We start from the raw sequence: 27482 nt of genomic DNA, 5'->3' as shown, positions 1-27482 counted from the left end.
TCACAGCATGTGTATCTGGAGGCGAAACTCTCGTATTTTCCCGTAGGAGGATGTGGGGGAGCGGTAGATGAATTTATGTGGCAAGGCAAATGGCTTCCAGGGCTTAGGGCTGCTGGTTACAAAGGCCCATGACGCGGGGCTGTTCTCACATCCTGGATTTTCTGTGAAGCACCAGTCACAGCTGTAACGTTTGTTATCAGGAAAAAGACCTGGAGGTAGATCTAGCTTCCAAGCCCTCGCAAGCATTTTACTTCAATCCGAGTAGTGGAAGAATTATGAAATGCGTCCTTTACTTTGAAGGGAATGTCCCAGGAAAGTCAGGTCTTTACCCTGACACGGCATGTGTAACCTGAAATTTTCACTGCGGGAGAGCAGAACGCCACAATGGTCTTACCAAGGCCCACTAAAACATTTACATCTTATGTAGCTCTCAGGTGCTCATCAGGGTAGCTGCTGATTCTGGTAATGTTTGGTCGAGGTTCTAAGAACTATCCTGGCCGTGTAACGGCGCACATGTCCTGGGATCCTGGCCAAGCTGAATATGTAATATCAGAAGAATGTTCTCTGTCACTAAATTATTACTCAGTCAGTTTTATATTCTACTTCCTTCAACATGTATTTTTAGTATTCATATGTAGAAATACTCCTCCGTTTACTATGGGGTTACTCCAGAGAAACACATTTGTGGTGGTTTGAACAAAAATGGCCGCCATAGACTCACAGAAAGTGGCGCTATTAGGAGATATGGCCTTGGTGGGGTAGGTGTGGCCTTAGTGAAGAAGTGTGTCACTGGGGGTGGGGTCAAGCCAGACCTGGTATCACACTCTATCTGCTGCCTGCAGACCGAGATGTAGAACTCTTTGCTACCTCTCCAGCACCATGTCTGCCTGCATGCCACCATGCTTCCTGCCATGATGAGAATGGACTAAACCTCTGAACTGTAAGCCGTCCCCAATAAAATGTTTTTGGGTTTTTGTTTTTAAATAAAAGTTGGGATGGTCATGGTGTCTCTTCCCAGCAATAAAGTCCTGAGACATCTCTATAAGTTGAACTGACCTAAGTTGAAATATATGTACTGCACTTAACATACAGAGCATCACTGCTTAGCAGCACTGAATACTGTATGGTTGCTCATCGTAATGATTGCACGGCTACCTGGGAACTGCAGCTCCTTGCAGCTGCTGCTCGCATGCGAGGCACCAACACTGAGACACCAACATGCCACCTATCATTAGCCTGGGGGGAAAAAAGATCAAAATTCAAAGTATAGGCCAGGAATGATGGTAAACCTCTGTAACCCTAGCTTCGGAAGGGGAAGGCAGAATCAGGGCAACTGGAGATCAAGGCCAGCCTCTGCTACTTAGTGAGTTTGAGGCCAGCCTTGGATACATAAGACCTTATCTCAAAAAGAAAAAATAGTTTCTGGTGAATCATATCCTTTTTGTACCACCATAAAGCTTTCTTTTAAAAAAAAAAATCATTAAATTATCCTAAGTCGAGAATCATATTTACCCTTCTAGCTTCTACTAGTATATGTTGTCCAGGCCCCACCCCTTCCTTTTCCCTTTAGCAAGCCCTCATAGTTCAAGGCAAACATCCCCATGTGGTGACTCCCAAAGTAAAGAACACTAACCTTGAATGCACTGGTAGAGTGGGCCCCTTTTCCCGACCTAGAGAGGCAAAGGAAATCTGGGGAGTCAAGATTCATAAGGTGCTTGTCTTGTGTCCCAGGATCTCATTCCTTCTCTGAGACTGTAGATAAGAATCCTGTCTCCACTGCCTTTTAGTACTTTGTCATCCTGGCTCAGGGTCCTCCTCAGAAATCCGAACTTTGCAGAAGAGTCTTTTTTGTGATCAAAGGGAACTTTGATTTTATACTCAGCCATAAATTGGTGACCCACCACCCTGAACCCTGTCTGTCTCTTTCCCACGCACTGCCGTTCCAATGCACCATCCTAGAGTCGATGCTCGATGCTCGCCTGCAGCTCGGCATGCCCAGGGGGCTGCCCTCATCCCCGCAAAGCTCACTTCCTCCAGCATCCTGTCTGCCAGCTTTAGGCACTTCCTTCGGATTCTCAGACGCTGAGACTTGCCCAGAAGGAAACATTGGGGTTCGTTTTCAGGAGCTCCTCCTGCAAGGGAGTGGAAGAAGCCCAAAGAGGCAGAAGGAGAGGCTAAATTGGAGCCTAACACAGGGTACTCTGGTGACATCACAAGTTGGGACTACAGCAACTAGTTACTGCCATCAGACTCAGGACATAGCTATGGGTGAAGCAATTTCCTGGAGAAGGTCTCAAATATTATCTATGTCTCTGAATGGAGATGTGGATTACCTACCAGGGTATCTACCACAGCTAAGGTGGCTAGCAGCATCCCGGCTTTGGACACGGAAATACCAAACTAACACTGAAAATGTCCTTAGTACAGTAGGCTGTTCAGTCACTCCAGGAGTCCAGCTTTAACATATTAATATGTGCTATGAGTTTCCCAATTGTTAAGTCCCTGGTAACAGTGAATATATACTAGTAGATTCTATATTAATAGCTATGATACTGGGGCATTGGGTGAAGAGTAAGGAGTAACTTCACTACAAAAGGCTATTAGATATCTGAGTATCTGGCATGTCATCTTCCGTGAGTCATCCATCCAACAGAAATATTAACATATCTCTCTCTCTCTCTCTCTCTCTCTCTCTCTCTCTTTTTTCTTTGAGACAGGGTTTCTCTGTATAGTCCTGGCTGTCCTGGAACTTACTTTGTAGACCAGGCTGGCCTCGAACTCAGAAATCTGCCTGCCTCTGCCTCCCAAATGCTGGGATTAAAGGCGTGCATCACCACACCCGGCTATATTAACATCTCTTAAGTCAGGCCCAAGGCATAAAAATAGTAGACTCGGTTCAAATAAAACTAGGATATGCACATAAAAGACCAAATTAGATAAACTTGGTGCAGTGGTGCATGCCTTTAATCCCAGCACTTTGGGAAGAATCAGGCAGATCTCTATGAGTTCCAGGCTATCTCTGTCTACATAGTGAGTTCCAGATCAGCCAGGGCTACACAGTGAGACTCTGTCTCAAGAAAGAAAGGAAGAAAAAAGAAGAAAGGATGGAAAAAGGACAAAAGAGTTTATCACCCAATGACATCAGAGCTACCTGCCAAACAAGGGAATTCTCAAAACATTGATAAGCAGAAAGGACAGTAAATTAGACTCCAATGTAATTCCACTGCTCCTTGAACAATTATTAGAATACTTATTTGTTATCTTGTGTGTCTTTTGTCCCTGTTCAAATTTATGTGTACCTGCGTGTTCAGATGCTCGTGGAGGCCAGAGTACATTGGATCCCCTGGAACTGGAACAACAGGAGGTTGTGAACCACCTGATGTGGATTCTGGATCCGGATCCAAACCTGGCTCCTTTTCAAGAGCAATAAGCACACTTCACCACTGAACCATCTCTCCAGCCCCTGAACAATTTTTTTTTAAGTTAAAATTTGTTCTGTCATCCCTCATGCTGTCAGAATATAGAAAAAAATTATGTCATTAGATAGCTTGTGATGGAGTTAGGGGCCCAGGTCCACACCCCAGCAGAACCAGCAAAGCACTGGAATGTGAGAGGCTGGCAGTGGTAGGGATGCTCTGGATGAGTGCCAGCCAGAGGGATGGATGCTCAGGGGTGAGTGTCAGCCAGAGGGATGGATGCTCAGGGGTGAGTGCCAGCCAGAGGGATGGATGCTCAGGGGTGAGTGCCAGCCAGAGGGATGGATGCTCAGGGGTGAGTGCCAGCCAGCATAGCTGGAATGATCTCACTGGGAGACTGGCTTGGTTTGGGCCTGGTAAAATCTGTATATAGAGAAATACAGACAAGAGAGTGTGGTTCCTAGGTAGGGGCCAGCCTGACTAGGTGTGTTCCCTCTGGTTCTGTAAACTCTCCTTCTTTTAACGGTTCTCTCTCTCTCTCTCTCTCTCTCTCTCTCTCTCTCTCTCTCTCTCTCTCTCTCTCTCTCACACACACACACACACACACACACACACACACACACACACACACACACACACACTTACATGTTTAATCACCAGGGACAGAGCAGCTGTTCCCCATCAGGCTAATATAACACTAAACACTACTGCAAATAATATCACCGCAGTCAATCTGCTCTTTAAAGGTGTCAGCGTAATAGCAGTTCATTCTTCCGCAAGTGCTTTGTTAATTAAGCTCTGGAATGTGCTGTCTTTAGCACCATTTGGGAGTTAATTTTTTCCTTTGATTGAAAGAGTCCTTGGGAGAAGCAAAATTTTCTTCTGTTACCCAACTTGATGTTAAGGATTGTGACATCACAGCTATTTGAGCCTGTGGGCACCTGTCAATCAGTAAAGAAAGAGGCCTTATGGTGCTGCCTCTCTTCTCTTGAATTACGCTACTATGAAAACTATCTATTCCTCTAAGTGATAGTAACACAAAATGTGGGGTCTTTTTTTTTTTTTAAATCATAACCACTGATGGTTAGTGACCACATTGAAATCACTTTCCAGTGGGTTTTTTTTTTTAATTATCTACTTATTTATTATATATAAGTACACTGTAGCTATCTTTAGACACACCAGAAGGGGACATCAGATCTTATTACAGATGGTCGTTAGACACCATGTAGTTGCTGAGATTTGAACTCATGACCTCTGGAAGAGTAGTCAGTGCTCTTAACTGCTGAGCCATCTCTCCAGGCCCCTAGCACAGGGCAATTCTGCGTGGCTTTGTACTTTATATAAATAGAATCATGGGCTGTACGTGCCCTCTGTTACTTACCATAGCGTTTGTGAGATCTGGGAAATGGTCATTTTAAAAATGCTTGGTATTAAGCAATATATCAAAAAAGTCTCCCTGTCTCGAAAAACCAAAAAAAATAAAAATAAAAAAGGCCCATAAGTTAGGATTACCTTAAAATAGGACATGTGTCCATGAACAATTCATTTGCCCGACATTATAAGCTTTTTGTCAATGCTTTACCTATAGAGAGAAATTCTGGTTTCTTTTTTGGCATTTTTCTTAATCACTTTATTCTGGCCTGCTTATAATTATTAACCTAAGTTCTGCACTGCTTAGTGTTTATCCAGCCTCAAATTCTTTCTAGTGTGTGCAGCAACATTATCATAAGATAAATATAAGAGTTAGGTGTTTCTCAGCTGGTGACTTCATTATAGCTGGTAACCTTTAGTGACGTAGGGGTGTGGCCAGCTCTGGCCCTGTAGGGGCATCTGTCAGAGAAATCCTGTCTGACTTCATCACAAAAGGGTGTGTACATGTAACCCATCTATCTCATAAACTACTGTAATAACGGGAACCTCTGCCTTCGGCAACAGGCAGCCAGAGTCTATGGTTTAAATGTTCACTGTAAAACCCAGGTGACAGTCATGGAAGTTTACCTGCCACCATAGCCCAGCCATGCTCAGCATGGCTGTGGGAGAACTGTTTAAAAATCTCTTCTTGTTAAAATTGTACAGGCTTTTTTAGTCCTCACCTTAGGTCACCACCGGCCAGGTCGCTGCAGACTCTTCACTCCCTCTGCCATCACCAATCTCAGGTCACTTCTGCCAGCCTCACCCTGGGCCTTTTACACACATCCCATTCCCCAATCACCTCCCACCCCTCATCACCCATCCCCACCCCCATTCCTCACTGACCCGCACCCCAACCTCCCACCCCTGCAGCCCCACCCCTCTACTCCCTCCCCCCACCTCTCCCCACTAACCCCATCTTCACCTCCCTCTGACCGACCCGCCTTTCTTCGTCCTGCTTTTGCCTCCTCTGCACTGGTTTCTAAACTCTCTCTTTTTATAAAGCTGTGTCTGGCAAGTCTGAGTTTGGGCTTCTTTTTCTTGGCATAATTCAAGGAATCCTAAACCCTGCCAAAGCCACCACCTAAGTGGGTTCTAAATCCACACACAGAGATGACAGCCAGTGGGATCACGACGTTTTGGCTAGTTTTATTTTTCCAGGTTTCTGTCTTAGGGAACTTTTGCTGCCCCAGGTTAAAGGACATCAATAACTATTTGTTTCTCTGACATAGGCATCAGGTTCCTAGTCAGGACAATTACTGCATCATTTATGACGAAGGTGAATCCTCGAACAGCTGGGGAAGAAGAACCTAAACCAAAAAGTTCCACTATGGTTTTTCATCCTCGATGTTCTTTTCAACATTTAAAATTGTGACCTATCACATATAACGTAAAACATTGCAGGCACATGCAGCCGTGCCCAGCTTTTATGTAGGTGCCGGTGATTTGAACTCCGGTCCTCGTGCTTGTGCATCTAACATTCTTACCCATTAAAGCCTTGGTCCATCCCCCAAAATAGACTTTAAGATAAGTCCCCTTGTTTGAGGTGAAACGGGACTTTTCATACCACAAAGAGTTAATATATTAGGAAGATATAACCGGTGAATGTGCACTGAAGAACTAAGCTCAAAATAGGAGAGGTGAAACTGAGGCCAGTTGAAGAAGTGAGAGCGAGTTACCGTCCTCTGATCCCTAAACTCAGGTCCCCACCCTGCACTGCCAAGATACCCTCTTCATTCTTCATATTGTGATCATGTGTTTGTGTGTTTGGCTCGCCAGAGCCTTTATTCTTGCTATATGCCAAGCGTTTAACACTTTTTTTTGTTCTGTGTCCCTGAACATACAGAACAGTTATTTTTGTAGCTCCTAAGTGATTGGCACCTCAATCACTTAGGCAGAAGGGGAGGAGAAAAGGACAGCTTGATACATCCCAGAAACCGTAAGCTCCAGATGCCGGCAGTGTGTTCTCCCTTCCGAATTCACTGAAGTGCTGCTTTGAGAGCTAAGCTCTACCCACTCAGCCCCTCTCTCAGCTCTTCTCGGTGGCACTGAGTTTGACTCTCCTTACTGGATTTAAATCCAAACTTATTTAGCCAGGCTTCCCTCAATACTGTGAGCAAAGTCTCCTCAGATCAGCATTCGGAGATGCCAGCTGCAGTGTGGCTCGGTCATGGGCACCATGGGAGATGAATCTAGAGGAGTCATGGCCGGGCTGGGAACGGACTGACATGAAATGCAGAAGAGAAAGCCAGGCTTTATTCTGCCTTCCACATAAAGCCACTGGGAGATTTGCATTTTATGAAGAGCATCTGTGTTGTCCTGTAAAGGATGACACAGAGGGAGGCGGGATGGGCTGGAGGCACAGGAGCTGGTTAGAAGGTGACTTCAGCAATCCAGGCTTTGAAAGCCTGGATTCATCCAGGCCATGACAATAAGAACAGAGAGAGAGAGAGAGAGAGAGAGAGAGAGAGAGAGAGAGAGAGCTAAGTTAGAGAACACACTTTAAAAGTGGGATTGATGGGTTCGTGACTAATTGCATCTCAAAGTGATAGAGGGTGAGGTGCCTTTGAAGTCTCCCAGCCTTCTGAGTTAGAAAATAGGCAGATGGGGTTGACATTCACCTTGGTAGGGAGGAGAGAGACAGAATGGGCGTGATGAGCAGTCACAGGGAAGACTGTGGTGCCAGGAGAGTCCATCGGAAATTGGCATGTGGGGCTCGGGCAGAGCTCTTGGCTAGATGTAAGGCGTTGAGAGTCACTGGAATCTTGACCTGGTTGAGTCCTAAGCTTGAATGAGGCTCCTCAGTGTGCCTAGGGTGAGACAAGCTGGATTCTGTAAGAGATAAGCAGTAGACAAGAATAATGCAGAGACAGGGAGGTCTGAGGGAACCCAGAAAGGATGCGGTCAGGAGTCAAAGGTCAGGAGAGAACTCAATGTCCAATGCTAGAAAAAAAAAAAAAGGCAACTACAGTGGGGTTGTGCTGACAGGGAGAGCAGCCTTCGCCCTTGAGAATTTGAATATAACTGCAGACGTTAGGAGAGCAACTGCAGTGAAGTGGGAGGCTGGGGTGGGGCCACCTGAAGCTTAAAGTGTGTGCCATTGTGTTGGGATGAACTGGACAGCCACCATCAGGAAGTGTCCACGGAGAGCATCCAGGACTCCTTCAAGGAACTCAGCTCTGAAAGGAGGCTGTGAGCCCCTAGGTAGAGATGAAAGGGTGGAGGTCTTCAGAGAAGCCATTTTTTCCAAAGAGGATACATGCTGGAAAGAGGGGAGAGGGATGGAGGGAGGGAAGGAGAAAGAGAAAAGGAAGGAGAGGAAGAGGCAGGGAGGAAAGGAAACAGAGAAAGGGAGAAGAGGAACAAGGAAGGAGAAAGAAGGGGAAAGAGGAAGAGGAAAGAGAGGAGGAGGGAGGGAGAAAAAGAGAACTCAGAGCCCACAGGACAGAATTATGTAGGGGAACATATGTAGGGGAACAGGTGACATAGATGAAGGCCACTGAAAGAGGTCCCGAATATCTTATTTTAACTCCTTGACCATCAGTTGGTCAATATCCCTAAAATACAATTTTCAGGAATTGATGCAGTTCATTGAGTAGAGAACACATTTTTACATATTTTTGAGGTATGACAGATATGGCAGGTAGACCTATAATTCATTTGTTATTGTTGTTTTACATTTATTTATTCATTATTTAGGAAAAGGTGGGGCATACATCCACAAGTCAAAGGTCAACTTCTGTTTGGACCCTGAAGACTGAACTCAGGTGGTCAGGCTTGGTGGCAAGTACCCTCAACGACTCAGTTCTCAGTTGCCCCACTATTTTGATTTGTTAAATCATTGCCCTGGTCTAAAGCAGCTCCTTCGCATCATTTCTGGGGTGTTAGGCTGGACATTTATTCAAGCTTTCAGAACCTTGCTCGAAGCCGGGCAGTGATGGCGCATACCTTTAATCCTAGCACTTGGGAGGCAGAGGCAGGCAGATTTCTGAGTTCCAGGCCAGCCTGGTCTACAAAGTGAGTTCCAGGACAGCCAGAGCTACACAGAGAAACCCTGTCTTGAAAAAAAAAAAGAAAGAAAGAAAAGAAAAAAAAAAAACAAAAACAAAAAACAAAACAGAACCTTGCTCGAATCCTGACCTCACTGCCTTCTGCAGCAAGGCTGTCGGGTTGACTTGCTCACAAACCCATCTTGTTCACGACCCACCAGTTTGCTTGGACTTGCTTTCTGCCTACCTCCTATTGCACAGTGGCCACACTCCCCCACTCTTTACTGTTCCTAGAACACAGAACTACTTTGAGGCTGTGCCCTGAGACGGCCATGCTTGTCTTGACTACCGCCTGGAACGATCTTTTCTATTTTCTTTTCATTTTCTTCCTTTCTTTTTTTTTTTTTCAAGAGAGGACCTGGCTGTCCTGGAACTCACTTTGTAGACCAGGCTGGCTCTGCCTCCTGAGTGTTGGGATGAAAGGCCTGCTCCACCACTTCTGGCTCACGATCTCTCCTTAGTACTTGGTGCCCCTGACTCCTTAGCCCCAGATCTCCGTCATCATCTCATCTGGTGAGAACAGATCCCATACATGAGACGCAAACATAGCGCTTCCTATGTCCTCCAGAACAGTGACAGTTGTCGTTATTTTATTCACTTTCCTTTGTCCATTGTTTCTCTGTCCTCTCATGGAACAGAATCTCCATGAGGACCCATCTCACCCCCCTCACATCTTGTCTCCCTCCTTCCCTGTATCCAGGATACGGCTTGACAGGAGCTTTGGAAATTTGCTTCATCGATAAAGGAAAGGTCAGCTCCTCCTTTTTGTTGTTGTTGTTTGTTTGTTTGATTGTTTGTTTTTTCGAGACAGGGTTTCTCCGTATAGCCCTGGCTGTCTTGGAACTCACTCTGTAGACCAGGCTGGCCTCGAACTCAGAAATCCGCCTGCCTCTACCTCCAGAGTGCTGGGATTAAAGGCGTGCACCACCACGCCCGGCTTTTTTTTTTTTTTAAACCCAGTTTGAATTCCACATCCTCGGTGAATCCAAACAATAGTTCATCTGTACTGTGCTTGCTTTGTTCTGGCTGTTACTATACCTCATTATTTCATTTACTGGTAGCTGTGACTATACTGCATTATCTCATTTAATGAGCCCCCTCCATTAATCTCCCATGACTCATAGAGAAACATTCTACCATTGAGCTACACCCTAGCCCTTGCTTTATCGTTTAATTGATCACATGCATCATTCTTTCACCCCAGTGACATCTTAGTTTACACAAACACACACACACACACACACACACACACACACACACACACACACACACACACGCAGGGCTCAGAGGATACTAGGGAAATGAAGATGCCCTCTGGGCAAGTTGTCATTATTATATCAAAGCTTGACATTACACAGCTTGACATTAGCTAAAACAGTGAAAACAGATTATGTTCAGTAACCATCCACAAGAAGAAAAAGTGGGGTTCAATCAGTGAGAATTTTTAAAAGAAAAAAATGAGGGAGTAGAGACCGTGGAATGGAGTCAGGGCTTGAGCAGTCAGTGAAGTGAGAATTGGAGGAAGTGTGAAGGGAGTTTTAACCGCAGTGAAACTAATCTAAGTGTGTTAACTGTTCCCTATGGTATTCAGGCTCCGCCCCTCCTCCAGAGGCTGGGGGATGGCTCCCTGTGGTTGGGTGTTTGCTATAGCAAACAATTCTTCTGTAGGCTGGAGTTCTCTGGGGGCACTTCACGGGGAACTAGGTCCAGGAATGTGCCGAGCGGCTGTTATAAATTCTGTCAGCACTTGCTCAGATCTTTATAGACCAAGGTTGCCTAGTTGAGGGTCGAAGAGCCTGACTAAGGTCTGATCAGGAGGGAAATCTTGAACAATTCTAAACTTCAAAAAGAAAAATCATGGGCAGGTAGAGAAAACCCTGTTATCTTTGTAAAGATGGAGATCACAAAGCATACTCGTTTGCCTATTTAAGACATACAGTTCAAACTCGCTGTTTTCCGAAGAATTTGCTGGAACCTTAGCTTTCTGGAAAGAATGATACTATCTGTCAAAAAAAAAAAAAGTCTATAAAATTTGTTATTTGGCACCAAGTTGCCAAAAGAAAGGGCTCCTAGCATTGACTTTTAAAATATCGATCGGCCTTGAATGTTGTAGGGTGTTGTGCTGGTCCTGCGGGGTTGAAGATTTCAGGATCGTCCAGGAAGGCTTGGAGTCTGGGAGTTCTACAGGAGGGAGGCTGAGATCTTTACAAAGCTCCATGCAAACCCCTCAATCTGGAATTCTACAGCTCACCCTCAGCTTCGTTACCATCTACTCCTCAGGTCTGGGGCTCAGATCAAGAGGCACACTCCCCTCTAAAGAGTCCTCCATCACTGTAAAAGATGACATCAGGGGAGTCTGCTTCTATTTATACCACAAGGCGTGGCCCTCCCCCAGGTTGGCAGTAAACCCAGAGTCCAGCGCTCTAGCCCTGAGAGCTCTGAGCGTCATTTCTGAAAATACCTCAACTTCTGAGGACAGCGGAGACTGGTCCCTGGACTCCACCCTGGCGCAGAGGTGTGCAGTCCTGAGAATGTCACCCAACCTGTCTTTCTCTACCTGACAGGTGAATTGGAAGCATCCATCCTACTATGTTTCCTTGGGAGAGAACCTCTTCTAGTAGAGAGGGATTGGGTTTACACAGATCTTAAACTCCACGGGCCCAGCCATTCTGTGCCACAGAGTCTGGGAGACACTGTCCGCTCCTTCTGTGGCCAGGGCAGTAACTGAAAGCCATGGTTCTAATGACACCCAGTTTCCATCCCAGCCCTTCTCTGATAGTTTAGCAATGATCTCTTTGGCCTCCTGCCTCTTTTGCCGCTGGAGTGAGTGACCTGCCCTCTCCTAGGCGTGTGAGTCCCTGTGAGTAGGGAAAAACGTCTTTATTTATATGGGTGGAGACAGTGGAGACAGGGCTCCAAGGAGGTGGCCATGGTTTATACAAGAATTGTCAGTCTCTCAAGAGTTAAAGGCACAACATCCTGGAGGAAACCTCATAGGGGTGGTTTCCGTTAGAGACAAGACCTCTCATTCTCTCGGGGCCTCAGGTTTAGAGCAGAACATCTGCAAGCGAGACTGTAGCATCCCTACGATGTCAGGGGATCATTACCAGCTGTGAAGAAACAGTAAAATACCCCATTGCCTAATTTCGTTGTTTGTTGCTTTAATCAGTCAAGACAACCCCCTGCCCTACTTTTAAAAAAGAAAATTTAAGTTTGATCCCGTCCCAATTTCCTGGAACCGTCTGAGGGAATCGGAGTGACAAATGTGACATGGAAGGCGGGATTTGAGCAGCAGGAATTCCCGGGCTGGCTCGGGAATCTCCGAGATTAGGAGAGCCCCCAAGAGCCTGCGCAGGGTGTATGTAGACCGGGAAGGCGGCGTGGGCGGAACCGATACGTGGGGTGGGCGTGGCCTTGAGGAGGACGTCGGGGGCGTGGCCTCAGCGGGAGTGGCTGGCGGTAGCTAGGCGCGGGTGGCGGGAAGGAAATACGCCGGCGGGAGTGTGCTCGCTTCCTTCTCGCAACCGGAACTGGTTCGGCAATCTTGGCTGGCTGCTCCTGCTTCGGGAGAAGTTGTAAACTGCTCTGATTTCTGCCTCTTTTTCCTTTCCTCCGCTCTTCCCAGAGGTGAAAGGTCGAAGCTTGGATAGACACACCTTCAGGGCCCCCAAAGTCCACGGCCACAGGGACTCTCTCCATTACTCTCCGGATTCACTCGTTAAAACTCCTTTTTGGGGTACGCCTGTGTGTATGGTTATCCTCAAAGTGGAGAATTAGTATTTAGGGGATGTAGCTCAGTTGTTGGAGAGCACTTGCCTAGCCTGCACGAAACCTTGCATGAAGCCCTGCGTTCCATCCCCAGCACTGTATAAACCAGGTCTGATGGGACATGCCAGTAATCCCAGTACTGGAGGATCACTAGTTCAAAGCCATCCTCCACTACATAGCTAGATTAAGATCAGCCGGGGCTATCTGAGACCTCGTCTGAAAAGAAAATTTGGTGTTTAACTGATTCTCAGTTGGTATTTCGTCCGAAGGAGCCTCATACAAGGACTTTGCCATCTGCTAGGCATGAAGTTTGACAGGGTCCTGAACCCCTGTGTTACCCTCCTAAGACTTCTGGATGACCGTTACCCACACTAAACACCCTAAAACCTTATTTTTGTTTTCTTTTGTAGAGTCTTGGCTCTGGGTTAGCAGATGCCACAGCCCTGCCTCTTGATGGAGTGTGAATCCAGTCCAAGGGAAGAGGAGATCCCGCCCCTCTTTTGGGGTCTGGATCCTGTGTTTCTAGCCTTTGCAAAACTCTACATCAAGGATATCCTGGAGATGAAGGAGTCCCAACAAGTGCCAGGTATGTGGCCTGTCAGCTTAACGGACGCCCTGTGCTGCACCCTGACCCTCAAAGATACAGAAAGCCGGAGGCTTAGGGCATCTAAAGAGCCCTGTCTGAAAGTTATCTAGCCTCAACCTTGGAAAGAGTTTATTACTGTGATTTTTGTGCAAATTAAAGACAACCTAAGAATTTGAAGTTGATCAAACTTTGAGCTTTGCATTGAGCTCTTTCTCCCAACCTGTACATAACCAGATTCCAACGCTCGGATGATGGAAATAGAGACGATGAAGGGTTCAAAGCCAGCCTGGGCTACATAAGAGCTTTTCTCAATAAAATACATAACTAAAACCACATGTGCTTAAGGTATTCCATACTTTAAAATACCTAGGCTCCTTTTGGGAGCCTGTTTTTGAGTGGACTAGATAGGCAGGCTCCCAAAGTCTTAATGTGGGACTTACCTTTCTGGTTATGTGACTCACTTTCTGCAAAGTGTCCGTGTCCTCTCAGTAAACATGTGGGGGTTGGTTTTAGTTTGAGTTAATCTCGAAGTAATAGAAACTCCTGGGAGGAAGGACGTCACCTAGCTTATTTGTGAGTTATGACAGCATCTGCTTGCAGTAGGTGGGCCCTTGAGAAACTCCAGTGGAAACTGTAAAGCGTTGTTTAGCACATGTGCGTATACTAGTACATGCTCATGGGAGTCTCATGTTTGCACCTTTAGGTGTCTTACTCGATTTTTCACTTTTTTTTTAAGATTTATTTATTTATTTTATGTATATGAGTACCCTGTAGCTGTTCAGATGGTTGTGAGCCACCATGTGGTTGCTGGGATTAGAACTCAGGACCTTTGGATGAGCAGTCGGTGCTCTTAACCGCTGAGCCATCTCTCCAGCCCGATTTTTCACTTTCTAAATTTTGTTTTTTACATATTTTTTATTTTGTGTGTCTGGATGTTTTGTCGTGTACTATGTCTGTGGAGGGGTCCTCAGAGGGAAAAAGAGGGGTTCCCCAGAACTGGGATTACAGATGGTTTTAAGCTACCAAATGGGTTCTGGGAATTGAACCCTGGTCCTCTGGAAGAGCAGCCAGTGCTCTTAACCATTGAGCCATTTCTCCAGCCCTTCACCTTATGGGGCAGGCGAGGAGGGGCATGCAAGTTGAGATAAAGTTTCTCTGTGTAACCCTGGCTGTCCTAAAACTCATTGTAGACCATGCTGGCCTCGAACACTTGCCTCTGCCTCCCCAAGTGCTGGGATTAAAGGTGCACCTCACTAGGCTGACTGGCCAATGAGCTTGAAAGATCTTTTCATGTCTGCTTGATCCCATACAGGGTTACAAGTATATGCAGACAAGCTGGGCTTTTCTGTGAGGGCCGGTGGTCAGAATTTAGGCCACTCTGCGAGTGCCACAGGTGTTTTACTAACTGAACCATCTCCTCAGCCACAATTTTAAAAATTAAAGTATTGGTTACTAGAGATATGATTATTATACCTGAAAGTTTAACAAATATATAGATTGGAATAATTTAGGTGGCTGTGGGTAGTCCTCTGGGAGTTTACTGTGTTTTGTGAGAACTTTGGTTAAACCCCTTGCAATTTTGTGAAGTTTCCATTCAGGGACCTTCTGAACAACGAGCTTTGAGTCAAAAAAAAAAAAAAAAAAAAAAAGTCAGGCTATCAAATATTCCCAGTTTGAATGAAAAGAGGTTTATGTGGTCCATTTTATGTGCTTGGATGACCTTCTAAAGCCGTTTGTACAGAAGTCTTTTCCTACACCTTTGCTCCCTACCAACTGTTGAACTTAGTCTGTGGATTTTTTTTTCCTTTCACTTGGAAGGCAGCCAGCCTCCTCCAGAATTTTCCAGAATTATCTGGTGTTCTTTATAGCTCATCTCCTTGGGAGGAAATTAATTCACACCAAATGCCAGTCTTTCTTCAAAGATCTGTGAGTAAGGAAGCAAGCAAGTCCCAGGGGCATCCCTGTGGGCAAAAGGATGTGATGATGTGTTAAAAGCAGTGAGACCCAGCCCTGTGGTCCTTTCCCTCTCTGGGGAGACTGTCTCAGATGTTCATTTGTAAGAGGAAATCTCATGGATGAAGCTAACATCTTATTCTTATGCTGTTGAATTCCAAGAGCATAGGAAACCCCATTACTCTAGGTTTTTTTTTTTTGCTTGGGCTTCTGTCTTAGGTCACCATAAAGAGAATTCTTGTGAGCCAGATGTGGATTACACAGCTGTAATCCCAGCGCTCAGGAGGTGGAAGCAGATCAGGACTTCAGGGTCTTCCATTCTCAGCCACATCCAAGGCCAGCCTGGTCTACGTGACACTGAGGCTCTAAAAACAAGACAAGAGAGATGTGGTGATGTTTGCCTGTAATCCCAGGGTTTGACAGGCTGCAGAAGCCAGGAGATCTCTGTCAGATCAAGGCCAGAAAACAACAAAACAAAAACCAACCAAACAAACAAAACCAAACAAGATACTTATGACTCCATAAAACTTAGAAATTTTTAATGCCAGAGTATCTGAAACAACCAACCAAACAAATAAACAAAAATAGAGGTTAACAACTACAGAAGACAAAAAACGGTGCCCTGTAATGAATGTGCTTGCCTTTTGAACTTGGCCCTGGGCAATAGTCTCTCAATCTTTGGAATTTCCTGAGAAAAGGAGTGTCTTTGTACTGGAGGTGGGGACCACACCTTAGTTTATCGTAATGGAGCATGTTATCAGAATGGACCTATCTATACCCAATTAATTGAGGGTTGGGAATCAAAGAGAGACCCTATCCACCTGATCTTAGAGGGTGAGGCCATATGACCAGTGAATCCATCATACCTACACCATGAAACCCATGAAAAGCCCCGATGCTGAGCCTTGCATGAGCTGACCTGGTTAGTTAAGTGTACTGTGTCAGAGGGTGATGTGTCCCCGAGTCTCACCTTGGAGCCCTCCACACCTTCCTCTGCACTTTATGTAGCCTACTGATTTGTCCCCTTTCTTATAAATTGTAATCATTATATATGACCCCTTCCTGCGTTCTGGCTAAGCATCAAAGCTGCAGGAGTCACATAAACAGCAGTGTAACGGGCCAGGCAGAGGGTCCCAGCAAGGCTGGAGTCTGGAAGCTGAAAAGGGGCCATCTTAGTGGAGAGTCAGCCCTAAACCTGTGAAATTTTGCCTGACTGGGTACTGCTTGGCTTGCCTTGTAAAACACCATCTCCATACACCTGACCTTTGGGTTTCACCGGTAGAAATGTGAAGTATGTAGTATTTAGTTGTGTGGTTTATTGTTTTGCTTGTTCACTGTCTTATGCCTTTAAAGCTTTGCAGGATACCTTCCCTGAAGATAGGATTTCTCTAGGTAGCCCTAGCTGACCACCATGCAGATATACTCACCATGTAGACCAGCCTGGATCTGAATGGTTTTTGATCTTGTTTCTTGAGATGGATCTCTTTAGAAGTACTATTTTTAATTATTTTATTTTGTTTTTATGCAGAGAGGAGTTTTGCCTGCATGTATGGCTGCACATCATAAGCGTGCAGTACCCTCAGAGGCCAGAAGAGGGCGTGGGATTCCCCTGGAACTGGAGCTACTGTGTGGGTGCTAGGAATTGAACTCAGGTCCCCGGCTAGTGCTCTTGCCATCTCTCCAGCCCTTAAAAGTACTATTTAAGGAAAGAAAACAGAAATATCTTCCTGGGGTTGTGGATGTTCATCAACAGTAGCTTAAAATCTGAGTCAAATTTGCCAATGACCTTGGCTCTTTTTTTTTTTTTTAATTTTACTTTATTTTTATTTAATGTGTATGGATTTTAAAAATTAATTAATTTTTTGCAAAGATAAAACTTTATTTTTTTAAATTGAATATTATTTTCTTTATTTATATTTTAAATGTTATTCCCTTTCCTGGCTGCCCCCACACATAAACCCCCAAGACCCCCTATCCCATCCCCCTCTCCCCTGCTTCTATGAGGGTGCTCCCCAATCACCAACTCCCACCTCCCTGCCCTGGCATTCTCCTACAGTGGGGCATCAAGCCTTCACAGGACCAAGGGCCTCTCTTCCCATTGATTCCTGACAAGGCCATCCTCTGCTACATATGTGGCTGGAGCTGTGGGTCCCTCCATGTGTGCTCTTTGATTGGTGGTTTAGTCCCTGGGAGCTCTGGTTGGTTGATATTGTTGTTCTTCCTATGGGGTTGCAGACCCCTTCAGCTCCTTCAGTCCTTTCTCTAGCTCCTCCACTGGGGGACCCTGAGCTCGGTCCAATGGTTGACTTTGAGCATCCGCCTCTGTATTTGTCAGGCCCTGGCAGAGCCTCTCAGGAGACAGCCATATCAGGCTCCTGTCAGCAAGCACTTCTTGGCATCCACAATAGTGTCTGGGTTTGGTGACTATTATGGGATGGATTCCCAGGTGGGGCAGTCAGTCTCTGGATGGCCTTTCCTTCAGTCTCTGCTCCACACTTTGTCTCCTCCCATGAGTATTTTCTTCCCCCTTCTAAGAAGGACCAAAGCATCCACACTTTGGTTTTCCTTCTTGAGCTTCATGTGGCCTGTGAATTGCATCTTGGGTAGCCCAGCTTTTGGGCCAATATCCACTTATCAGCAAGTGCACCTTGGCTCTTTACACCCTTTACAGGGTGGCTTCCTTTTCTTAAGCCCAGATACCCAGGATATCCTAGGCTGTAGTGGGCTCTGTGGGAAAGGCTGGCCCATGGGCTTGCTGTTAGCCTGTCTGTTGGATCATTACTTCCTCCATGGACAGAGCTGCACCCTTGGGCTCCAGAAGAGCAGCTCGCTGTGGTAGAAGGAAGTGGTTCTCTTTTGCAGTGTTGTAAGCCATCGTCTCGAGGCCTGGCTTCTTACCCTGTGGTTTGTGTCTTAATATGCCCGGAGACGTTTCTTCTGTGTTTTTAAAGCGGTGCATTTCTTCCTCAGCCAGTTTCCTCAGAGTTTACCCCCCATCCCCACCCCACTGGCCCCCCAATTCAAACCATCTGCTGCTTGTTTGTTTCTGTAGTTCTCTATTGTCCTGTGATGTTTTCAAGATTGACTTCTGCTGAGTCCTTTGGGACTGGAAGGATTTTCTTGCAGCCTCAAGTGACTGCTCTTGAAAGTGGGCCATTGTTAATTCCCAAGACACACATTCGTGAGGTCCATGTTTAATCCTTTTCAAGGAGGTATAGTGCGTTGTCAAGTGAGAATGTGTTCAGATGTGGTTTGTCGGACGAAGATCGGTGACTCAGGGACACTGGCTTATGTGTTAGTTCAGTCTTCTTTCTGCCGTTGGGACAGATTTGTTTAGCCAGCCCCTCGCCCCATCTTCAGGGTCATAACGTTTCAGCTGTTGACTGTAGATCCTTGTCATACCCAGTCAGCCTGTGTGTTGGTGAATAGGAGCAGCTGTCATTCAGGGGTAACACTGTGTCCTGGGCTCCCTCCTTCAGGGGACCTTGCCATCATCAGCTTCTGGCCTCCTAGGTTGCCCTAACGATAGTTCTCCCATCTACCAGCTCCTCCTTAGAAGTCCACCTGCCCACAAGAGAGGGACCAGCTCAGACTGAAGTTCACTGCGCTTTTCTCTGCAAGCCACACCCACTCTCCTATATCCCTCTGTGAGAACCGTCCATCAATCCATCAGCAGTGGTCAGTGTGAAAATTCAGGCCGCAGTCTCCTAATGGATTGAAATTCAGAGGTCTGGCCAGCTGCGCTGATTAAAAAAAAAGAAAAGAAAAAAAAAAGTGTGGACAAATGCCTGAAGTAATCATGGCTTCTTAGTTTACAATCCATATTTATTTACAAAGGAAAAGGCCATTTTGAAAATATAACGATGGGGCTAGAGAGATGGCTTAGTATTCGAGTGCTGTTCGTTCAGAGGACCCAAATTTGGTTCCCAGTGCCCAGTTGGGTAACTGATAACCCACTGCCTCTAAGTTCATCTCCGTGGAATGTAACACCGTCTTCTCATCCACATCCATACAAATAAGCAATAATATTAAAAAAAAATAATGTATTGCCCTCAAAGTAGAAAAGTAAAATAAATAAAAAAATGAAAGTATATATATATATATATCCTTCGCATCTGAAGATAAAGACTGCAGGTGCGGCAGGGGGCTGAAGGCGGAGAGACTACTACTTGGGAACCTGTGTGTGATCTAAGTTGATGGCAGAAGCTGACGCAGGAGCCTCACTGGGATATGGACTCTGGGTGAGAAGCTCTGAGGCAGGCAGCCAGGAAGTCCTGGGAATGAAAGTGGAATTAGGAGCTGATGGCTTCTAAAAAATCACAACTGTTTTCACATATGAAAAAGAAAAATCTCTGTGTGCCAGTGGCAGCCCCCCCCCCCCCTCGGATTTCCCCACTGGCAGAAACTTGCCTCCGGCATCCATGTAGCCTGGGCTTTGCAAACAGGGTTTTAAAAAGTGCTTGAGCAGCAGTCAGCTGGCCCCAGTGGGCAGTGTGTGTATCTTTTTGTTGTTTTGTTTTGTTTTGTTTTTTTTGTTTTTCGAGACAGGGTTTCTTTGTGTAGCCCTGGCTGTCCTGGAACTCACTTTGTAGACAGGGCTGGCCTCGAACTCAGAAATCCGCCTGCCTCTGCCTCCTGATCTGCTGAGATTAAAGGCGTGCGTCATCACGCCCAGCACAGTGTGTGTATCTTTTCCTCACTGGTTCATACAAATGATGACTTAGGAAAGTTGTGGTTTTAGAAAGTCATGGAGCTGGAGAGAGGGCTCACGATCAAGAGCATTTGCTCTTGCAGGGAACCCTGCTTCAATTCCCAGTACCCATATGGTGGCTCACAGTATCCATACCCCAGTTTCGGGAGACCCAGCAGGCATGCATATGGTGCACATATATTCGTGCATACGGGCAAAACATTCATATTTGTAAAGTACAATAAATCAATCTAAAAAAAAAACTTAAAAAAAAAAGAAAAGCCATAGCTTCCCGTGCAGTCAACCGGGTTCGGTGATTTGCTCACATCAAGTGATGGCTGTGTTCAGCCCTGCGGGCCGTGTTCACAGAGCACAGTCCTATTCACAGTGGAATGGGAAGCTAACCAACCTTCGAGAGTAACCCTGCTCTTCCCTGCTGTGCTAGTTCAGGCCTCTCAAGAGCCTGCTTTTCTGATTTCTGCTCCTTAAAAGGACCACTTACCTTCTTGGAGCCTGCCACTTGCCAAGGACTGACTCTTTTTTGTTTTGTTTTCGAGACCGGGTTCCTCTATGTAGCTCTGGCTGTCTTGGAACTCATTCTGTAGACCGAGCTGGCCTCAAACTCAGAAATCTACCTGCCTCTGCCTCCCGAGTGCTGGGATTAAAGGCGTGCGCCACCACTGCCCAGCATAGGACTGACTCTTAAGGCTGGATTTTGAGCACACAGCTCACCAGTGACTTGTGACACCTTATGCCCGAGAGACATTTAATGCAAGCAAATGTGGTTGTGTCGTATGATCTCCTTCTTCTTGATTTTTAGGTACATATTTTTACAACGGGCATCCAATAAGGCGGGTAGATATCATGGGAGCTGTCATCAGCGTGAAAGAAAGAGAGACTTTCTACAGCTACGGAGGTAAGAGCGATCCTCTGAAACTGTTTGTCCCCACTCAGATGCAAGTTGAGTTTTCAGCAGCCCTCATGCTTGTGAGCATCCAGGGCCACACACACACACACACACACACACACAAAACAAAAAAACAAAAAAACAAGCGCTCTCTTGAGAGGCTGGCGGAGTCCTGTGTCTTCTCGAAGCAAAGGAGGCCACAGGTAAGAATGACACGGATGGGTGCGGTGAGGCACTGCTGGGGGGGGGGTGGAGAGGGGGATGGGGGGGGAGCCGTGGAAGAATTGAAATGCAGCCGTGTAGGGTCACCGATGGTCAGGGGAGACACCTGACACCTGCCACACAGCCGTGCAGAGCCAAGGACTGGAGTGAGTGGTTACGGCGATCCCTTTGAAAAGAGGCCCCGTAAACGTAAAAATAGAGGTATTTAGATAACAATCGTTTTAAAAGATTTATATCCAGAGCAGTTAGGGGAGAGGAAAAAAAAAAAAAAACAGTTTGTTACTTAAGGTGTAAATATCCGTTATCAGACTTGCCTGTCTCTCGTGTTGAAAACTAAGCACAGAGCCTCCGTATCTTAGACACTAGACAATTGCTGGAATGGGCTTTAGTATGGTGTGTCTTGCTTTTTCCAGTGTGTGGTCATGTGCCTGTGAGTCCAGGTGCACAAGGAGGCAAGAAGAGGGTGTCAGGTCCCCTGGAGTTAGAGTTCTAAGCGGCTGTGAGCCACCCAGTGTGACGCTGAGCAGTCTCTCCGACGCTAATGCAAGCAACTTGGTTTGTCACATCGCCACACGAGTGGAGCAGCTCCAAGACTGTGGGGGAGAAACCGGGATAGACGTTGGCGGGGAGGGGGTTACCACTGAACTGCTGACCTTTACTCTGACTGACACCATCACGTGTGTGGCATTGTCTGCAGTGTGCTTTCTTGCTGTGTGTGGGGAAAGGTAGGAGTTGACCTTTATGTCCACGAACATTTGGTTGACACTGTCAGGATCACTGCATCTCTACCTCGACCTATTTCCTGAAGGTGATTGTCCCTGTGCTTATAAAGAACATGCTGGAGATGAGATCTCTCCCTCTGCGTGTTCTCTCTCTCTCTCTCTCTCTCCTCTATGTGTGTGTGTATTTAAAATCTTGCCCTGGCTCTTTGCTTTATCTTACCAAAGACGTTGGTCTTGGTTTTCTCCGTCTCAGCAAGCATGCCCCGCGCTCCTTCAGCATGCCCAGCTGTGGGCAAGCGCGTTGGGTGTAGTACAATACGGAATACGCTACTACTCTCCGTGCCCCGGTGGTGACATAATCGTGGCTTTCAGTTACAAGGCACTTTTTACATTTATCACTCCACGTGATTCTCCCCATTTTGTTTAGAAATAGTTATGGCAATACTACTAGTAGAAAATGGGCAACTATTTCCATTTTGCAGGTGAGGAAACTGGGACTCACTCAGCTTTCTCAGGGTGGTGTTGAGAGAGGCATATGAGTCCGTTTGACTGCTAGCTGGCCCCAGCGTGCGCTGCTGTCGGCAGAGAGCTCAAAATAGCTTTTGTCTCTCGCATCGCATCCCCTACTTTCTCCAGGCTCCCAACCCCAGTCATCTGGAGTTAATGTTTTCAGATCAAATAAGAGACAGTTGGGGATTCCAGTTCTGGCCCTAGAATTGGATCTGCTCTGCCTCGTGACAGAAATGGGCTTCGTGTAGCTCGCTTTCCCACTGTGGAAACATTTAAGATGGAGTGCTTGGCTCTTCCCTAAGAAGACTTCCCTCCAAGTGGGTTGTCGTGAGAGCATGACACATCTGTGGGCGGCAGGAAGGCAGCCGTGTGGAAGCAGTTAAGAGCAGAAAGGCGTCCTGCCCTTCAGTGCTCGTGTGGCCAGCTGAAGCAGGGAGCCACTTACCTCCCGCTGTCTGCAGGCCCAGCACAGCTCTCCCTGAGTCACTGCAGGTGTCGACTGTGTGTTTCCGCCCACACTGACTCCTAGTGTCACGCTAGGGAAGGATGTGGCGTGGCTTTCTAATGGGTCTCCTCGGTCACTCAGCGGCAGGCCTTAGGACCTGCTACACCGTCTGCCAGGAGAGGCAGAGAAGTCAGCGTCTGGTGGCAGTGTCCATAGCACACAGAGCCCAGGTGGCAGCTTGGGTTCTCGTGATCCTAAAGATGCTGGGTTAGACCAGGACAACCTCATGTCCCCTAGAACAAGGGTCAAGGGTTTGCTCACTGCTACTAGTCTTGCTTCCAATATAAACACCCAGCCAGATGGTTCCGGCCTATAATCCCCACACTCGCGCAGCAGAGGCAAAGGATTCCTGCAAGATTGAGGCCAGCCAGGGCTATGTAGTGAGTCCAAGCCAGCTGTAGAGTTAGACCCTGTCTCTCTGTGTTTTTGAAATTTACCTGGCAGTTAATGTTCACTGCTTGAATGGAGGCTGCTTCTTCCATACTTCAAAAGATTCTACTACTAGCATTTAGTGTCTTAAAATAATTTCTGTTGAAGTATACTGTTCAATCTTTATACATGTAAGATTTAGAAGGTATATGGGATTTGTGTTTCATGGAGAGGCCTGTGTCTTTCAACAGTGAGGGCCTAGGTCCTCGTCATAACATGTTAATCTCATATATCAAATACTACATTATTACAAGTTATTTAAACAACTACATATTTGTAAACATTTCCGTTGTTCCCATTTTCTTTCTTTCTTTCTTTTTTTTTTTTTTTTTTTTTTGAGACAGGGTTTCTCTGTGTAGCCCTGGCTGTCCTGGAACTCACTTTGTAGACCAGGCTGGCCTCGAACTCAGAAATCCGCCTGCCTCCGCCTCCCAAGTGCTGGGATTAAAGGCGTGCGCCACCACGCCCGGCTCACACTTTGTTTAATGAGTTACAGTTTTCAGATTCTGCTTTTGAAAGTCTAAATGCAGAGCTTAAAGATGGTCACCAATGTCTTCTTCTCAATTTGTGTTAACAAATGAACTTATATTTGCTATAAAGAAAAATCCTCTTTCTTCAGAGATTTAATCTAACAATAAAACTTTTTCCCTTATAGTCTATATCACATGGGCCTTGGGCCTTTACAACAGTCTACTGTTTTGTTTTGTTTTGTTTTGTTTCAATTATGAGGCCCACTACCCTGTGCTTAGCAACCTATGTTTGGAATTTGTCAGAATTCAGACAAAGAGAAGGTCCTGTCTTCTCTCAGCAGAGATCTTCAAGTTCCTCTGAAATCACAAATCCAAGTCTCATGGAAACTGTTTAATTTTTTTCCCCTTTTGGTGCTATAAATAAAGTAAGGTAGAGCGGTTCTATTTTGGTGGCCAGGGTATAATTATTTTCTGTTAGGAAAAATGAAGCTGAGTCCTGTGATGAGTTTCCTCTCCCTTATATCCCTGCAGAGGTGAGGACTGGGCTGAGACCTTTGCACAGGGAACCCCTGGGCCAAACGCTGTGGGCTGCTTTGCTGGGGAATGAGCGAGCTAGAGAAGAGATGACAGAAGCCGGGCCCAGAGTGCCAGTGCCACAACCACAGGCCACATGGTGCTTCCTTGTTTGAGAGAGAGAGAGAGAAGAAGAAGGTTATAGATGTGGGCACGCACTCGGGTTGATCTGCACCTAACGTTACCCACTGTTACCAGAGTAGATTCTTCACCGCCATAGAGGTAGACAGGCCGAGGGAAAGGTTGACTGTGTGTCCTTTGGGGTCATGTGTGTATATGCTCACAGGTAAGCAGTTCATGCTGCATAGAGAAAGGTTGCTTCTATAGACAGGGTTCTTTAAGGGCGTCGTCCCTCAGTATGGCTGAATGCAGTGCTGACATGTGGATTCCAAGCCTGGAATGACACGGGGATTCCGGCCATAGCCAAGTCTCTCACCTCCCTTGTTGCTTCTCTTTCAGTGGACGATGCCACTGGGGTTATAAACTGCGTCTGCTGGAAGAAGCTGAGCAACGCTGAGTCTTCCTCAGGTAACTGTGCTTGCCACAGTCCTCTGATGTCACTCAAGGTAGCTCACCAAAGAGCTGTCAGTCAGTGTTTGCACATTAAGCTACTGCCGGGCTGCATTGGTGGCCCTGACACCCTGTCCCTCGGTGGCCCTGAGACCCTGTCCCCAGTGCTTTAGCTGCTGGGCTGCATCGGTGGCCCTGACAGACACCCTGCCCTTGTAGTAAAGAAGGGTAGTTGCTTCTCTCCTACCTCCTTGGTCCTCATCTTCTCCTAAACCTAGGGACTGAGAAAGGGTTTCTGGAAGTTTCTACAGTACAGTTTTTACCTCACCTATTGTTTTACAAGCCAAGATGTTGCAGCCTTACGGCTCATCAGATGAGAATTCCTGAGCAAAGATTTGGAGACTGCTCCTGTCATATGCGTGCACTAATGTCTCTGCTATCATGATTCAGACTTTCTGAAAACTCTAATATATATGTTCAAATACATAGCAAGGATTCAAAGCTTGCTAATGTAGGATTCCTTTGCCGGGCAGTGGTGGTGCACACCTTTAATCCCAGCTCTTGGGGAGGCAGAGGCAGGTGGATTTCTGAGTTCGAGGCCAGCCTGGTCTACAGAATGAGTTCCAGGAAAAAAAAATAAAGGTAGGATTCCTTTGGAAGTTAGCTGCTAAGTAATATAAATTTTAAAATTATATTTTGAACACATTGACTCACTAAAGCATTTGGAATGATGTGAATATATTTCAATGATGCAAGTCCATTTACTTTATTTTATATGTATGGGTGGTTCACTTAAATGTATACCAGTACACAGCATATGCATGCAAGGCCTACAAAGGTCAGAAGAGGGCATTGGCTCCTTGAGGACTAGAGTTACAAAGGGTTGTAAGCCCTCATGTTGGTACTTGGAACCCAGCCTGGGTCCTCTTCAGGGGCAGAAAGTGCTCTTAAGCCCTGAGCCTTGTCTCCAGCCCTTTAAGTCACTTTTAAAGTTTTCATGTTCAGTTCCCAGAACCCACACGGTAGCTCTCAGCCATCCATAACTCCAGCTCCCGGGAATCCAACGCCCTCTTCCTATTTCCTCAGGCACCGGGCATGCATGTGGCACCTATGAATGCATTCAGGCAAAACATGAGTACATCTAACAAAATTAATCTTTAAACAATTAAATTAGGTTCATAATTATTTACAGGATGTTATCAGCGTTAGTGATCTTTTTAGGCTCCATGTAGCCATAGGCACCGGCACTGTCTTTTGCCGTTTTGTCCCATATGAAGAATGACATCCATGTGGGGCTATCCAGTGTCTCCCTCCAGTGGGTAACCTCCAGTGTCTGATGGCTCATGCTGGATGGTGCAGGAATGTCTTGTGCTTAGGAGCTTTCTTCCTTATTTTTACCATCACGTGCCAGAATCCCACCTTCCCTTTGGCTGTGCCGACCAATGACTGCTCATTTGTTTGGTTTTCCAGTGTTCGTGTACTTAGGAATTAGCTAGTCCTGTGTGCTCTCAGCATACCTGTCCCTAACTTGAGAACATCCAAGTTGGTGACTCTGCTTTGCTTAGAAGGCAAGCGATGAACCTGTAAGACAGGCAGACCTGGATTTGTGTGGGTTGGGTACTTGTTTTAGTCTGTGCCTATGTTTGGTTGGCTGGTTGGTTGGTTGGTTGGCTGGTTGGTTGGTTGGTTGGTTGGCTGGCTGGCTGGTTGGTTGGTTGGTTGTTTGTTTGGTTGTTTGGTTGGTTGGTTGGTTGTTTGTTTGGTTGTTTGGTTGGTTGGTTGGTTGGCTGGTTGGTTGGTTGGTTGGTTGGTTGTCTAAAAGCAGAAAAGTATATTTTGTCTCACAGTGTGAAGCTCCACTCTATCATGGCAACAAAAAAGGCCAGGGCTCCAGGAAGGCACTCATGGCCCATCAACGTTAGGAAGTGCAGAACCGAGGTGTGCTCCTCCAGCGTTCTCCTTCTTATGCAGTCTAGGAGTCTGTGCTTATGTTAACTACTTTCCCAATCACTGTGACACAATACCTGGTAAACAGGTGTGAGTGTGTGTGTGTGTGTGTGTGTGTGTGTGTGTGTGTGTGTGTGTGTAAAACCCACCCTGGCTGGCCTGAACTCACAGTGCAAGCTAGCCTTAAACTCAGAGATCCACCTGCCTCTGCCTTCCAATTACTAGGGTTAAATTCCCATGCCACCATGCCCAGCTGTCAGAAGGAACTTAAGGACGATGACGTTTCTGCTCATCGTTTGTCAGGGAAGGCAGGGAGGCAGGCGAGTGATGTACCTGGCCACACGACACACACAGGAAGCAGAGGAAGATGGACGCCGCTGTCCACCTGCAGTCAGGGATCACAGCCTATGGCGTAACACAGCTCAGACTCAGGGTGGATTTCTTCTCGTTAATCCTCTCTGGAGACATCCTCACAGATATACCCAGAGTGTGTTTCCATGGTGATTCTCAATCCAGTCCACTTGACAGTGACGATTAACGGTCACAATGCTCTTCCACAGAATACTCTAGGCAGGTAATTTATGACAAACGGTTCGTCGGGCCTGGAGGTTGGGAAATCCGAAGAACCCGCAGGCCAGTCTCCACCTCCAAGATGGCTCCTTGAATGTTGCTCCCTCTGGAGTGTTCCTCTCGTGGCCAAGGAGCAAGCAGAGAGAAGCCCTTCTTTTCTGCACGCTCTCATGGTAGCAGTGACTCGTCCACCCTGGCCTATTGCTCTGAATGCCTCCTGTTCAGTCCCACCTCCTAACACG

The 27482-nt window shown here is 46.4% G+C and overlaps 1 protein-coding gene across 3 annotated transcripts in view; it reads left to right on the top strand.

Moving 5' to 3' along the window:
* Positions 1–3582: 3582 nt before the first annotated feature.
* Positions 3583–27482, top strand: part of Stn1 (STN1, CST complex subunit) — a 44815-nt gene continuing 20915 nt past the window's right edge. For 2 of the 3 annotated variants that reach the window (NM_175360.3, XM_006526598.4), the window contains exons 1-4: positions 12309–12614; positions 13057–13232; positions 20696–20791; positions 24673–24741. In NM_175360.3, coding sequence (NP_780569.1) covers positions 13079–13232; positions 20696–20791; positions 24673–24741 — 319 coding nt within the window. In that variant the 5' untranslated portion in view covers positions 12309–12614; positions 13057–13078. Of the gene's footprint in view, positions 3673–12308; positions 12615–13056; positions 13233–20695; positions 20792–24672; positions 24742–27482 lie in introns of those variants that run through there. The other variant, XM_030250695.1, reaches the window with a different exon arrangement.

This window comes from Mus musculus, chromosome 19 (assembly GCF_000001635.26).
Source record: "Mus musculus strain C57BL/6J chromosome 19, GRCm38.p6 C57BL/6J".
Classification (NCBI taxonomy): Eukaryota; Metazoa; Chordata; class Mammalia; order Rodentia; family Muridae; genus Mus; species Mus musculus.
The sequence above is the reverse complement of the archived record's forward strand: the minus strand, read 5'-3'. Positions and strand labels throughout refer to the sequence as shown.